Source organism: Salmo salar, chromosome ssa20, assembly GCF_905237065.1.
Source record: "Salmo salar chromosome ssa20, Ssal_v3.1, whole genome shotgun sequence".
Lineage (NCBI taxonomy): Eukaryota > Metazoa > Chordata > Actinopteri > Salmoniformes > Salmonidae > Salmo > Salmo salar.
In genome coordinates, this window is record NC_059461.1 from 96,673,333 (window position 1) to 96,687,055 (window position 13,723).

At 43.7% G+C, this 13,723-nt stretch overlaps 1 protein-coding gene across 12 annotated transcripts in view; it reads left to right on the forward strand.

Moving 5' to 3' along the window:
* The first annotated feature begins 6,711 nt into the window (after positions 1 to 6,711).
* Positions 6,712 to 13,723, forward strand: part of LOC106572628 (serine/threonine-protein phosphatase 5) — a 30,817-nt gene continuing 23,805 nt past the window's right edge. For all 12 annotated transcript variants that reach the window (XR_006761072.1, XR_006761076.1, XR_006761075.1 and 9 more), the window contains exons 1-2: positions 6,712 to 7,097; positions 11,976 to 12,217. Coding sequence is in view for 1 of the 12 variants with exons in the window: in XM_045704183.1 (XP_045560139.1) it covers positions 6,992 to 7,097; positions 11,976 to 12,217 (348 nt within the window). In the remaining 11 variants the exon portion in view is untranslated. The remainder of the gene's footprint in view (positions 7,098 to 11,975; positions 12,218 to 13,723) is intronic.

Below are 13,723 nucleotides of genomic sequence, written 5' to 3' on the forward strand. Positions count from 1 at the left end.
AAGCGCACGGGGCGCAGCCCGGCAATATAATAGACAATAACAGTTTACAATCACAACTGTCCTGAGTGGACAATAAACAATCCCGCACGAGAACCCCAACTGAAAATACACACTAAATAACCCCCCACTAATGACAAACACAAAACAGGTGCGAGATAGACAGACAAAACCAAAAGACACAGAAACAACGATCGGTGGCAGCTAATAGGCCGGCGACGACGAGCGCCGAGCGCCGCCCGACCGAGGAGGGGCGCCACCTTCGTTAGATACTGTGACACTTTCTGACGTAATTTGTAATCAATGTATGATCCATTCTGTGTAGATGTAATTCTGTGTGATTATTTAGGTATTTAGTAAATAAATAATTAAACAAAATGTTGTATTGCTGATTCAACTTGTTAGCCAGGGTTCGTGAAGATAACCAAGCATTTACAACTTTCAGATGAGACTGAATAAGGTGAGGATTAAATATTTACTGCTACTGATGTAAAAGATTACCAGGTCTTTAAGAGTTTGTTCGGAAGATAACAGCTCTGTAAACATTCTTTCGTGGTGCCCCGACTTTCTAGTTAATTACATTTACTTGATTAGCTTAATCAGGTAATATTAATTACAGAGAAATTATTTTTATAGAATAGCATGTCATATCACTTAATCCGGCATAGCCAAAGACACGACAGAGGGGTGCCCAATTTGAGTGGGTTGAGTCACTGACGTGATCTTCCTGTCCGGGTTGGCGCCCCCCCTTGGGTTCGTGCTGTGGGTGAGATCTTCGTGGGCTATACTCGGTCTAGTCTCAGGATAGTAAGTTGGTGGTTGAAGGTATCCCTCTAGTGGTGTGGGGGCTCTGCTCTCACAAAGTGGGTGGGGTTAAATCCTGCCTGTTTGGCCCTGTCCGGGGCTATCGTTGGACTGGGCCACAGTGTCTCCCGACCCCTCCTGTCTCAGCCTCCAGTATTTATGCTGCAATAGTTTGTGTCTGGGGACTAGGGTCAGTCTGTTATATTTGGAGTATTTCTCCTGTCTCATCCAGTGTCCTGTGTGAATTTAAGTATGCTCCCTCTAATTCTCTCTCTCTTTTCTCTCTCTCTCTCTCTCTCTCTCTCTCGGAGGACCTGAGCCCTAGGACCATGCCTCAGGACTACCTGGCCTGATTACTCCTTGCTGTCCCCAGTCCACCTGGTCGTGCTGCTGCTCTAGTTTCAACTTTTCTGCCTGTGGCTATGGAACCCTGACCTGTTCACCGGACGTGCTAACTTGTCCCAGACCTGCTGTTTTCAACTGTCATGGGCTTCGTCGGAAGGAGTGGACCAACGCAGCGTGGTAAGTGTTCATGAGTTTTATTACTCAATGAAACCACTCAAACAAAAATAACGACACAAAAAGTCCACAGTTCTGTCAGGTAAGACTACAAAACAGAAAACAACTACCCACAAACACAGGTGGGAAAAGGCTGCCTAAGTATGATTCCCAATCAGAGACAACGATAAACAGCTGTCTCTGATTAGGAACCATACTCGGCCAAAACAAAGAAATACATGACATAGAATGCCCACCCCACCCCACACCCTGACCTAACCAAATAGAGAAATAACACGGCTCTCTAAGGTCAGGGTGTGACATCAACCCTCTAGAGACAACAGGAGTGGTAGAGATACTCTGAATGATCAGCTATGAAAAGCCAACTGACATTTTCTCCTGAGGTGCTGACCTGTTGCACCATCTACAACTACTGTGGTTATTATTTGACCCTGCTGGTCATCTATGAACATTTCAACATCTTGGCCATGTTCTGTTATAATAAAAAAAAATAGCCACGTGCTTCTACACCTGCATTGCTTGCTGTTTGGGGTTTTAGGCTGGGTTTCTGGACAGCACTTTGTGACATCAGCTGATGTAAGAAGGGCTTTATAAATACATTTGATTGATAGATGGGTCAGGACATGGCGCAGGGGTGGAGGGACCAGGACAGTGGGTGGAGGGACCAGGACAGTGGGTGGAGGGGCTAGGACAGGGGGTAGAGGGGTCAGGTCAGAGAACAGGAGGTAGAGGGGCAGAAGGTAGAGGAGTTAGGACAGGGGGCAGAGGGGTCAGGACATGGGACGGGGTAGAGGGGTCAGGTCTGGGGGTAGAGGGTTCAGCACAGAGGAGAGGGGTCAGGACAGGGGGTAGAGGGTTCAGCACAGAGGAGAGGGGTCAGGACAGGGGGTAGAGGGTTCAGCACAGAGGAGAGGGGTCAGGACAGGGGTAGAGGGTTCAGCACAGAGGAGAGGGGTCAGGACAGGGGGTAGAGGGTTCAGCACAGAGGAGAGGGGTCAGGACAGGGGGTAGAGGGTTCAGCACAGAGGAGAGGGGTCAGGACAGGGGGTAGAGGGTTCAGCACAGAGGAGAGGGGTCAGGACAGGGGGTAGAGGGTTCAGCACAGAGGAGAGGGGTCAGGACAGGGGGTAGAGGGTTCAGCACAGAGGAGAGGGGTCAGGACAGGGGGTAGAGGGTTCAGCACAGAGGAGAGGGGGTCAGGACAGGGGGTAGAGGGTTCAGCACAGAGGAGAGGGGTCAGGACAGGGGGTAGATGGTTCAGCACAGAGGAGAGGGGTCAGGACAGGGGGTAGAGGGTTCAGCACAGAGGAGAGGGGTCAGGACAGGGGGTAGAGGGTTCAGCACAGAGGAGAGGGGTCAGGACAGGGGGTAGAGGGTTCAGCACAGAGGAGAGGGGTCAGGACAGGGGGTAGAGGGTTCAGCACAGAGGAGAGGGGTCAGGACAGGGGGTAGAGGGTTCAGCACAGAGGAGAGGGGTCAGGACAGGGGGTAGAGGGTTCAGCACAGAGGAGAGGGGTCAGGACAGGGGGTAGAGGGTTCAGCACAGAGGAGAGGGGTCAGGACAGGGGGTAGAGGGTTCAGCACAGAGGAGAGGGGTCAGGACAGGGGGTAGAGGGTTCAGCACAGAGGAGAGGGGTCAGGACAGGGGGTAGAGGGTTCAGCACAGAGGAGAGGGGTCAGGACAGGGGGTAGAGGGTTCAGCACAGAGGAGAGGGGTCAGGACAGGGGGTAGAGGGTTCAGGTCTGGGGTAAAGGGGGCAGGGCTGGGGGTAAAGGGGTCAGGACAGAGAACAGGCGGTAGAGGGGTCAGGACATGGGACGGGTAGAGGAGTCAGGTTTGGGGTATTTAACAAGAGATCGTCTCTAAGCTTTACAGGAATGTGGTTCTGAATATAGACAACACATCCCCGTTGGCATTTCTGTATTTTCGGTAGAGGGGTGAGGACAGGGGGTAGAGGGGTGAGGACAGGGGGTAGAGGGGTGAGGACAGGGGGTAGAGGGGTGAGGACCGGGGGTAGAGGGGTGAGAACAGGGGTAGAGGGGTCAGAGCGGTGAGGACAGGGGGTAGAGGGGTGAGGACAGGGGTAGAGGGGTAGAGGGGTAGAGGGGTCAGGACAGGGGGTAGAGGGGTGAAGACCGGGGGTATTTAACAAGAGACCGTCTCAACTTTACAGGAATGTGGTTAAGAGGGTTAAGGACATGGGACAGGGGGTATGTGGCTATGGAACCCTGACCTGTTCACCGATCGTGCTACCGTGTCACGGACCTGCTGTTTTGACCCTCTCTAACCCTCACCCGCTCTCCCTCTCGCTCTCTTTCTCTTGCTTTACTGCACCTGCTGTCTCGACCTCTGAATGCTCAGCTATGAAAATCCAACTGACATTTACTCCTGAGGTGCTGACCTGTTGCACCTTATATAACCACTGTGATTATTATTTGACCCTGCTGATCATCTATGAACATCTTGAAGAATGATCTCGGCTAAATGGCCAGGTGCTTCTACATCTGCATTGCTTGCTGTTTGGGGCTCTAGGCAGGGATTCTGTATAGCGCTTTGTGACATCTGCTGATGTAAAAATGGCTTTCTAAATACATTTGATTGATTGAAGGGGATGATGAGACGTATTGTGTTGAGAAGGATAGTCCACATGTCCAATGAAAAAGGATCACTCCATGGGGGATTTGAACTTATGCCACAAGTGGGGAACATTTTCAGAAACTAGGCATCTAACACTGTAAGCTAATTGTCAAGACACATTTGTGCATGTGATGCAGTTCATTAAAGTTTCAGAACATGCTGGTGGACTTCTGGTTATGGTTAGTGATGCAGTTAATTAAAGTTTAAGAACATGCTGGTGGACTTCTGGTTAGGGTTAGTGATGCAGTTAATTAAAGTTTCAGAATGTGCCATCGGACTTCTGGTTAGGGTTAGTGATGCAGTTAATTAAAGTTTAAGAATGTGCCATCGGACTTCTGGTTAGGGTTAGCGATGTAGTAGTTAAATACATTTTCAGAACGTGCCAGTGGACTTATGGTAAGAATGCTTTAGTGAAAAAGTGTTGGATAGACAGCATTTTGTTACCGGATATAATTATCTGCTCAGCTGGTTGGCCCCAGCATCGTGGATAAATATTTCAGGTTGGCCTATGGGAAAAGCTATCAGCCTTAGCTATTTTAGACCACAGGGTATAAACCATGTTTTAAACAAAAGTTCACAAGTATGGCTGCAAAGCATTGCTGTTCCTAAAAGGATGTATTTGGGGGTTTTTGGAACCTTTGTTCATGTTGTGATACACTGTAATGCACTGTTTTATTTTGTTTTATTTTACAGTAATGCACTGTCGCCCCACTTTTATTTTATTTATTTTGTATGTAAGTCCTGCTCAGGCATTTGGATATTTTGTGTGCAAGTCCTGATCAGGCATTTTTTTTATGTGAAATAATTGTGATAATACTATTTTGCTTATTGTTGTAAATTGCACTTGTGTAAAAAATTCAAACATAAAATTGGTCCTACGGTGCCAAAATCAAAATGACCATTGGAGCTTTGAACCACCACTAATGTTCCGTCATTTGCACACACTGTACAAAGATTTTTCTATTGTGTTATTGACTGTACGTTTGTTTGTGTAACTCTATGTTTTTGTCGCACTGCTTTGCTTTATCTTGGCCAGGACGCAGTCGTAAATGAGAGCTTGTTCTCAACTGGCCTACCTGGTTAAATAAAGGTAAAATAAAAAATAAATTGCTAGCTACTGTTATTAGCGATATAGCTAAATTGGCTAATAACTAATATCCACATTTGTAGGTTGTGGATAACAAAAACTAAGAAGTACCAAAAGTAAGTTTGACAATATTTTGCAGTTTGAGTAAAAAAATTGAAAGAATGTTTGTTTATCAAAACTGCTCGCTAAGTGAACATTTTAATAGCCGCAATCATGCACATTTTAGTTTGGTCATGATGTGCTTCTTGTGTACCAAACGTAAATTCACATTTTTCTCACATACAATATAATTGTAATCAAATTTGGGTATATCTGTTTTCACACATGCATATGAATAGACGCGGGTACAAATACAAGCACACACCAAATTGTTATTATTTTTAAATAATCATCTCTGTAATTTGACTATATTTTACCTTCTATTTTGAAATGGCAAAAAGCAAGTAAACATTGCATTTTCTGTACAAATATGTAATTCTTAAAATGTACAGTGCACAGAGTAGAGCGGTCAGGACATGGGGCAGGGGTAGAGGGGGTAAGAAGTAGGACAAGGTGTAGAAGGGGTAAGTGGTAGGACATGGGGCAGGACAGGGGGTAGAGGGGGGGTAAGGGACAGGGGGTAGAGGGGTAATGGAGAGGGGGTAAGGGACATGGGGTAGAGGGGTCAGGACATAAGACAGGAGGTAGACGGGGGTAATGGGCAGGCGTAGAGGGGGTAAGGGGTAGAACATGGGGTAGGAGGTACGGTCTCACTGTAGCTCAGTTGGTAGAGCATGGCGCTTGCAACGCCAGGGTTGTGGGTTCGATTCCCATGGGGGACCAGTACTTTAAAAAAAAATGTAATAAAATGTATGCACTCTACTGTAAATCGCTCTGTATAAGAGTGTCTACTAAAATGTAAAATGAGGTAGAGGGGTCATGGATGGGGCAAGGGGTAGGACATGGGGTAAGGGGCATATCCACACACTACAATCTGGTCAGGTGTATCTTCTTTACCTGCTCCACCCTCTCTAAACCTATAGCTAACCTCCACACGTTACAATCTGTCCAGGTTTATCTTCTGCAGATCTCTGCCCCCTGGAGGTTGATTCGCACTGTTTCCCCCTGTTACTTGCAGCCTCTGTGATAATTCTGTATGGCCTAATAATGAGCTAGTATAGGTAATATATACAAAACAGTAAAGGCTGTTGTTTTATTCTGAATTATCATGAAATGACAGGCAGCTACAGTGGATGTAACATTTGGCAAATTCCAATCTGTTACGTCATTGTAGACTACACATTCTTTCAGTTTCACTTCTTTAAAAAATAACATCCCAAAAAATCTGCTTATTTCTGGGAAAACCTAGTCTCAATAATTTAGATAATTATTGTTATTTTATTTTTTAAATTAGGACAACTCTGGTACCCCAGTCAGTTCACACTTTAGGGAAGCGATTGAAAACTGACCCCGGATCTGGCCTCATTGGAAAAGTATAGCAAAAAAAGACAGTACAGTATGAAGATAAGCTTAAACTGCTTCTCCAATAGAATCCCCTGATCACATTTGTAGGCGTTTTTATGGTGACGTTGGCTAGCGAAATTCATGCGTAGATACGTCGCCCGGTCGTCTCGCAACAAACTGCGCATGAGCAAACCGTCAAAAATCAAAGGCACTCGTTCGATAGTTGTTTTTGACGAAAATTAAAACGTGTCAGTTTGTCACTCACGATGATGTAATAATAACATGTTCAACTACTTGGCTGCATTGACTCGAATCTAGGTTGTGCCTTAAGATTTTGAGAAAATTAACAACCAAGGAATCATTTTTACTTGTCAAACCCCAACCTGGTCTGTTTCGTTAGCGTTCCCGGAAGTCTCGTGGTGTAGCACCTCTGGGTTTAGAAACTCTGTGTACAGTTTGAGACCATAGGACTGCAGCGTACGCCCTTTGCGACTATACTGTCAATGGCGAACGATACGGCAACGTCCGCAAGGGGTAGAAGGGAGAAGATGGCGGAGGAAGATACAAATGCAGAGAAATTCAAGGAGAAAGCGAATACTTACTTTAAAGGTAACTTTACATGGTTGAAATCCTATCTTTCAATATGGACAAAGTCTGTAATGATCCAAATCCAGTGCCCTTCATATGGACAACAACAGTGGATTTTTCTAGCACACATGAGACGGTTGCTATGCTAACGTTAAGTAGCTAACTAGCCGAACGGCGCATTGATTTTAATGGACAGTTGCGGTATGCTATGCTAGCCAACGCTTGTGAAAAAGTACCTCAGAGTTGTGTGGTGGCGTTGTCGTCAGCTCGGGTCTTGTAAAAAAACACGATCCATTCATATTCCATGTAATATTTATAATTGTGTGAAATGATATGATCATCCAGTATATCGTAGTTTATCTTGATGACACCAACCAGAATTTTCTAGCTAACGGTATGTGTTGTATCAGAAACTTTTATCACACTGGCGCGTGCACACATATCAAGTCATTCATTCCCAACGTTAGCTACTGTAGCTAGCACTGTTTTGGTTTTCATTTTGGAATTTGACACCCGTCAAAATATCTTTGCCCGTTTGAAAACAAAACCTGTCTCACCCGAGAAATCATTAACTTTGCACGTAATAGCTTAAATCACAACAAATGGTTACTAGTGGTAGCTTGGCACATAGCTTATCTCCCGCATAATGATCGGCTAACGTTGGCTAGCTCGCTGCCTTTACTTCTGTAGCTAACAGGAGGATAAGCTCTGGTATTTATCTAGCAAATTAAGTAATACAAGTAACGCTGTTCTCTTGCAGTGTGTTCAGAGTAACTCGGGATACCACGTCAATAGGTCGAAGTGAATGGCTAGATCATGGTTTATGTTAAAGGCAAATCAGAGTTTCCAAAACATTAAAGTGCACTGATTGAAATAGCTAACTAGCTACATGGCCATAACTTGATATGCAAGTGTCTGCACATTTGTCATATCAACCATCTAAGTTTATTGGTAAATAGATGAGAAAATATGTAAAGCTAGACAAGCTGGTCCACTACAGTACACTGGTACACTACAGTTCCCTGTTATGGTACCCTGAAACAGTACAGTGTCCTGCTTTACTACACTGGTATGCTAGAGTACCCTGCTACAGTACACAGGTGCACTACATTACCCTGCTACACTACAGTACCCCTGCTATACTACACTGGTACGCTACAGTACACAGTAGAGGTCGACCGATTATGATTTTTCAACGCCGTTACCGATTATTGGAGGACCAAAAAAAGCCGATACCGATTAATCTGCCAATATTTTATTTTTAATTTATTTATTTGTAATAATGACAATTACAACAATACTGAATTAACACTTATTTTAACTTAATACATCAATAAAATCAATTTAGCCTCAAATAAATAATGAAACATGTTCAATTTGGTTTAAATAATGCAAAACAAAGTATTGGAGAAGAAAGTAAAAGTGCAATTTGTGCCATGTAAGAAAGCTAACGTTTAAGTGCCTTGCTCTGAACATGGGAACATATGAAAGCTGGTGGTTCCTTTTAACATGAGTCTTCAATATTCCCTGGTAAGACGTTTTAGGTTGTAGTTATTATAGGAATTATAGGACTGTTTCTCTCTATACGATTTGTATTTCATATACCTTTGGCTATTTGATGTTCTTATAGGTACTTTAGTATTGCCAGTGTAACAGTATAGTTTCCGTCCCTCTCCTCGCTCCTACCTGGGCTCGAACCAGGAACACATCGACAACAGCCACCCTCGAAGCAGCGTTACCCATGCAGAGCAAGGGGAACAACTACTCCAAGTCTCAGAGCGAGTGACGTTTGAAACGCTATTAGCGCACACCCCGCTAACTAGCTAGCCATTTCACATCGGTTACACCAGCCTAATCTCGGGAGTTGATAGGCTTGAAGTCATAAACAGCTCAATGCTTGAAGCACAGCGACGAGCTGCTGGCAAACTAATGAAAGTGCTGTTTGAATGAATACTTACGAGCCTGCTGCAGCCTACCACCGCTCAGTCAGACTGCTCTATCAAATCATAGACTTAATTATAACATAATAACACAGAAATACGAGCCTTAGGTCATTAATATGGTCAATTCCGGAAACTATCATTTCGAAAACAAAACGTTTATTCTTTCAGTGAAATACGGAACCGTTCCGTATTTTATCTAACGGGTGGCATCCTAAGTCTAAATATTGCTGTTACATTGCACAACCTTCAATGTTATGTCATAATTACGTAAAATTCTGGCAAATTAATTACGGTCTTTGTTAGGAATAAATGGTCGTCACACAGTTTGCAACGAGCCAGGCGGCCCAAACTGCTGCATATACCCTGACTCTGCTTGCACGGAACGCAAGAGAAGTGACACAGTTTCCCTAGTTAAAAGAAATTCATGTTAGCAGGCCATATTAACTAAATATGCATGTTTAAAAATGTATACAGTGAGGGGGGGAAAGTATTTTTGACCCCTGCTGATTTTGTACGTTTGCCCACTGACAAAGAAATGATCAGTCTATAATTTTAATGGTAGGTTTATTTGAACAGTGAGAAATAGAATAACAACAAAAAATCCAGAAAAACACATGTCAAAAATGTTATAAAATGATTTGCATTTTAATGAGGGAAATCACTGTACTTGAGTATTGATTATAAGGAAAGGCATTGATGTTTATGGTTAGGTACACATTGGTGCAACGACAGTGATATTTTCGCGAATGTGCTCGTTAAATCATCACCCGTTTGGCGAAGTAGGCAGTGATTCGATGAGAAATTAACTGGCACCGCATCGATTATATGCAAAGCAGGAAAAGCTAGATAAACTAGTAATATCATCAACCATGTGTAGTTAACTTGTGATTATGTTAAGATTGATAGTTTTTTATAAGATAAGTTTAATGCTAGCGTGCAACTTACCTTGGCTTCTTGCTGCACTCGCGTAACAGGTAGTCAGCCTGCCACGCAGTCTCCTCGTGGAGTTCAGCGTAATCGGCCACGATTGGTGTCCAAAAATGCCGATTACCGATTCTTATATAAACCTGAAATCGGCCCTAATTAATCGGCCATTCCGGCTAATCGGTTGACCTCTCGTTGATTGTCAAGGGCAATGAATTCCATGATCTTGGCGTTAATGGATTTCGCCTTTTGAGTTGTCTTGCTTAAATTTTCTTACTCTTTCAAATGACTGCTCGACTTGACTGCTCGATCCACACAGCAGACATTGTGGGCTAGGTTAGGAATGCTGTGTTGCACGTGTAGTGCAAAATCTTACATGGCGTAATTACGTCATGTACCTACGTTATTTAAACTCAGCAAAAAAGAAACGTCCTCTCACTGTCAACTGCGTTTATTTTCAGCAAACTTAACATGTGTAAATATTTGTATGACCATAACAAGATTCGACAACTGAGACATAAACTGAACAAGTTCCACAGACATGTGGCTAACAGAAGTGGAGTAATGTGTCCCTGAACAAAGGGTGGGTCAAAATCAAAAGTAAGTCTATCTGGTGTGGCATCCATCTGCATTAAGTACTGCAGTGCATCTCCTCCTCATGGACTGCACCAGATTTGCCATCTCTTGCTGTGAGATGTTACCCCACTCTTCAACTAAGGCACCTGCAAGTTCCCGGACATGTACCACATGAGGTACCACATGAGGGAGGAGGAGGTCTTCCCTGTAACGCACAGCATTGAGATTGCCTGCAATGACAACAAGCTCAGTCCGATGATGCTGTGACACACCGCCCCAGACCACGACGGACCCTCCACTTCCAAATCGATCCCGCTCCAGAGTACAGGCCTCGGTGTAACGCTCATTCTTTCAACGATAAATGCGTATCCGACCATCACCCCTGGTGAGACAAAACCGCTACTCGTCAGTGAAGACCACTTTTTGCCAGTCCTGTCTGGTCCAGCGACGGTGGGTTTGTTCCCATAGGCTACCTTGTTGCCGGTGATGTCTGGTGAAGACCTGCCTTACAACAGGCCTACAAGCCCTCAGTTCAGCCTCTCTCAGCCTATGGTGGACAGTCTGAGCACTGATGGAGGGATTGTGCGTTCCTGGTGTAACTCGGGCAGCTGTTGTTGCTATCCTGTACCTGTCCCGCAGTTGTGATGTTCGGATGTACCGATCCTGTGCAGGTGCTGTTACACGTAGTCTGCCACTGCGAGGACGATCAGCTGTCCGTCCTGTCTCCCTGTAGCGCTGTCTTAGGCGTCTCACAGTACGGACATTGCAATTTATTGCCCTGGCCACATCTGCAGTCCTCATGCCTCCTTGCATCATGCCTAAGGCACGTTCACGCAGATGTTCAGGGACCCTGGGCATCTTTCTTTTGGTGTTTTTCAGAGTCAGTAGAAAGGCCTCTTTTTAGTGTCCTAAGTTTTCATAACTGTGACCTTAATTGCCTACCGTCTGTAAGCTGTTAGTGTCTTAACGACCGTTCCACAGGTGCATGTTCATTAATTGTTTATGGTTCATTGAACAAGCATGGGAAACAGTGTTTAAACCCTTTACAATGAAGATCTGAAGTTATTTGGATTATCTTTGAAGTTTCTTTTTTTGCTGAGTTTAGGTATGCATGTATGCTTTGACATTGGTTTTTCACATGGGCATTAAACTAGACATCGGGCCGATACCGATGTTGGCCATTTTGAGCTAATATCACCCGATTCCGATATGTTCACCGATATATTGTGCATCCCTACTTCCTACTGTGGGTATGTGTCTCGCAGTGGTATACATTACAATGCAACCTTTGAACCCTTTTCTAGAGAAAGAGTATGAGAATGAATGTGATGTTGTTTTCTAGAGAGAGACTATGAGAATGAATGTGATGTTGTTTTCTAGAGAGAGACTATGAGAATGAATGTGATGTTGTTTTCTAGAGAGAGACTATGAGAATGAATGTGATGTTGTTTTCTAGAGAGAGACTATGAGAATGCGATCAAATACTACACGGAGGCGTTGGAGCTCAACCCGTCCAGCGCCATCTACTTCTCCAACCGCAGCCTGGCGTACCTGCGGACAGAGTGCTATGGCTACGCCCTGGCCGACGCCACCAAGTGTCTGGAGATTGACCAGAACTACATCAAGGGTTACTACCGCCGAGCCACGTCCAACATGGCCCTGGGAAAGTTCAAGGCTGCACTCAAAGACTACGAGACGGTAAGACAGGACAAGGTTAGACGAGACAGTAGAGTTAAAGTTAGACTCAGGAGAGGAGGCTTAAAGGTACTACTTCAAGATGACATTATTGAGTATGTTTACCTGCACACTAATAATGAGATATTAAACTGAATTATTAGGACATGTAAACACATTCGTCAGAGTTATAGCAGTGTTTTTGAACTGCGCGTGCTAGGACGAGCAGCGTATTGATGTAGTATTAGAGACTTTATGTAATACTGTCATAGTGTTAATGAGACTGACCTTTAATACTGCCATAGTGTTAATGAGACTGACCTTTAATACTGCCATAGTGGTTAATGAGACTGACCTTTAATACTGTCATAGTGGTTATGAGAGACTAACCTTTAATACTGTCATAGTGGTTTATGAGACTGACCTTTATGTAATACTGTCATAGTGGTTATGAGACTGACCTTTATGTAATACTGTCATAGTGGTTATTGAGACTGACCTTTATGTAATACTGTCATAGTGGTTATGAGACTGACCTTTATGTAATACTGTCATAGTGGTTATGTGAGACTGACCTTTATGTAATACTGTCATAGTGGTTATGAGACTAACCTTTAATACTGTCATAGTGGTTTATGAGACTGACCTTTATGTACTACTGTCATAGTGGTTGTGAGACTGACCTTTATGTAATACTGTCATAGTGGTTATGAGACTGACCTTTATGTAATACTGCCATAGTGGTTTATGTGAGACTGACCTTTATGTAATACTGTCATAGTGGTTATGAGACTAACCTTTAATACTGTCATAGTGGTTTATGAGACTGACCTTTATGTAATACTGTCATAGTGGTTATGAGACTGACCTTTATGTAATACTGTCATAGTGGTTGTGAGACTGACCTTTATGTAATACTGTCATAGTGGTTTATGAGACTGACCTTTATGTAATACTGTCATAGTGGTTATGTGAGACTGACCTTTATGTAATACTGTCATAGTGGTTATGAGACTAACCTTTAATACTGTCATAGTGGTTATGAGCTGACCTTTATACTGTCATTGTTAATGAGACTGACCTTTATGTAATACTGTCATAGTGGTTATGAGACTAACCTTTATGTATACTGTCATAGTGGTTATGAGACTGACCTTTATGTAATACTGTCATAGTGGTTATGTGAGACTGACCTTTATGTAATACTGTCATAGTGGTTATGAGACTGACCTTTATGTAATACTGTCATAGTGGTTATGAGACTGACCTTTATGTAATACTGTCATAGTGGTTATGAGACTGACCTTTATGTAATACTGTCATAGTGGTTGTGAGACTGACCTTTATGTAATACTGTCATAGTGGTTATGAGACTGACCTTTATGTAATACTGCCATAGTGGTTTATGTGAGACTGACCTTTATGTAATACTGTCATAGTGGTTATGAGACTAACCTTTAATACTGTCATAGTGGTTTATGAGACTGACCTTTATGTAATACTGTCATAGTGGTTATGAGACTGACCTTT